This window comes from Apis dorsata, unplaced genomic scaffold (assembly GCF_000469605.1).
Source record: "Apis dorsata unplaced genomic scaffold, Apis dorsata 1.3 scaffold_1062, whole genome shotgun sequence".
Classification (NCBI taxonomy): Eukaryota; Metazoa; Arthropoda; class Insecta; order Hymenoptera; family Apidae; genus Apis; species Apis dorsata.
In genome coordinates this window covers 10,395-13,164 of record NW_006264160.1, presented here as the reverse complement: position 1 = coordinate 13,164, position 2,770 = coordinate 10,395, and the positions used below count along the sequence as shown (strand labels likewise).

General features: G+C 18.9%; 1 protein-coding gene across 1 annotated transcript in view; it reads left to right on the top strand.

Annotated features, from left to right (window-relative positions):
- Positions 1-682, top strand: part of LOC102677135 (protein rhomboid-like) — a 33,251-nt gene extending 32,569 nt beyond the window's left edge. The window contains exon 2 of the mRNA XM_031514570.1: positions 507-682. Coding sequence (XP_031370430.1) covers positions 507-627 — 121 coding nt within the window. The 3' untranslated portion in view covers positions 628-682. The remainder of the gene's footprint in view (positions 1-506) is intronic.
- Positions 683-2,770: the final 2,088 nt, after the last annotated feature.

The window sequence follows — 2,770 nt, the reverse complement described above, 5'->3', positions numbered from 1 at the left end:
TATTTTTTAAATTATAATTTTAAAAATTTTTTAAATTATAATTACAAACAATATAATTTAGTGAATTGAAAAATTCATTCATTGAATTGAATCGAAAAATAGATAGATAATTTAGATAAATTATGATCTGGAAATAAAATATTAAATTTTTAAAATTTTTAATAGAAAATCCATTCTTTATTTTATAATATATTTATAATTTTTTTTTATTTTATTAATTTTATTTTTACAAATATATATTTTTTTTCATGTCATGTCATGCTTCTTATAAATTTATTTTTCTAACTATTTTTCGAATTTTCAATTTTTAATAAAAAAACGAGATTATGAAATTAAATGTTTTTAAATAAAAAAAATTTTTTCAATTCAATACAAGAATTTCTTTTTTCTTTTCTTTCTTTTTTTTTTCAAATTCTTTTTTTTAAATTTATTTTATTAATTTTGTCATTTTATTGATATGAATAATAATGAGCACTATGTAAGAAATTTATATGCTTGAATTTCAGATGGCTTCACCTATTATTTAACTTGGGAGTACAAGTGGTTGTTGGACTTCCCCTGGAAATGGTTCATGGAAGTCTGAGGATCGCGGCTGTTTACATGGCTGGAGTTCTTGCCGGTAAATAATCATTACTTATTACAAATTTCTACATTTTATTTACAAAGCTAATATAATTTCCCGTTTTAATCACAGTGTCTCCAAATTATATATGATGATATATATATGATACAGATTAAAAATATTTATAAATATAATAACTGATTATTCAATATGTTAACCAGATTTCATTGTTCACAAATCATTTCTTATTTAATTTATTTACAGTTTTCAAATTTGTGATTATTAATAAAATATAATAAAAAAAAGTAAGGAGAATAATATATAGTTTAATTTAATGCTCACATTAAATCGTTATCATTATCAACTATCTCGCGAGGATAATGAATTTAAAAGGAAAAAATCGTTTATTGATCATGAAATGCGATAAATCAAATCTTTTCTTGAAAAATATATATTTCATATTATCATATTTAAAAAATATAACTTACATCTAATTCTATTTTATAATACAAATATCGTTTCAATATTACTATTCAATTCAACTTCCAAATATTAAAAGATATAGAAAAAATTATAAATGATTTATTATATCGCCATTTTTTTTTTTTTTTTTTGATATGAAATAAAACGAAACAAAAAAAAAATCTGAAAGAAATAATATTTTTAAAAAATAACGATTTTAAAGAATAAAAGTTATATGATTTATTTTTAAATGAATAATATATAAATTTATAACAAATTTTATTTTAAAAAAGTAATTATTTTAAAAAATTAATTTATAAATTTNATTATATATTAATTAATTGATTAATTATATATAATCTATTAATAATTATTTATTAATAGATTTAATTATATTATTAATTTTATTATTAATTATTATTATTATTAATTATTAATTATATATTATATTATTTAATTATATTTATATTATTAATTATATTATTTAATTATATATTAACCTAGTTTCTCTGTATTTTTAAACAAGTAATAAGTTCAGAATGAAAAATAAATTTACATTTTGAAAGCAATGAATTTATTTAACATATCTATGTACTATGTCATAAAAATGATAGTGTTTAATCAATAGAAAATCGTAATGATTCAAATAATCATAATTTCATCACATATCGTTCAATGCTTATATACAACAAACATGATGAATGAACAAAAAATAAATATGAAAAAAAATATGTATTGTAGATAGAAAGAAATGGCATACAAGAGTGTAATTCATTGTAATAAAATGCAATTATAGCTCGTCCTAAATGCATTTAACATTAATTCGCGATATGAGACTCAATAGTTGCATGCATAATTATATGCTGGCATGTAATATATAAATGTAATGTTACCAGTATTCACAATAATATTCCTAAATTTAAATCATTTGACGATTCTCACCCATAAATACTCGGCAGCACAGCTGCAACTGCCATCCAGCGACTCTATTTCTTCTCCGTAATAATTTGTCCCTTACCATTTACCATGTTTTAGAATTTTCCAGTGAAACATGTTTTTACTTTTCCCTATCCTTACTTCTATTTTCTCTTCTTCCATCTCTTCTTATATGTTTCCTTTTGCACTATATTATCTTGCTGTAAAGTAAAAGAATATTGGCGGGATTTTGTAACATGTCATAATGTACTTATATCAGATGATCAAAAAAGTTCTGATGTTCTGATGTTTTTTTTATAATATGAAAATATATAATAAAATGATTAATCATTTACAAAATGTGATTAATGTCCTTCTATAAACAGATTATAAACGATTGTAGACGTTTAAAAAAATTGAAAGTAAAATTAGAAATATACATTTCTGCACATACTTGCTATAGTCAATTACAATGAATTTACAAAGTATTATTGAAAAAAGTTGTAATAAAATTTATAAAGAAAAATTTGAAACATCTATATTTTTTTTATTCTTTTAATCTTCTTTTTTTAAATTATATATATATATATTAATTATATATAATATATATGAAATATGTAATTTTTGTTAAAATTTAACAATCATTTCAAAAACACTAAATAGAGAAATAAAAAATATCTACAAAAAAAATTGATGAAAAGTTTTTTATTTTTTGTACTCATTATATATATTTTTAAAATTTGATATATTAAGTATATTTTTGTAAAAATATAATTTTTATTCAAATTGTTTTTTAATGTATTTTCACGTTTTGAATATATTCACATTCAT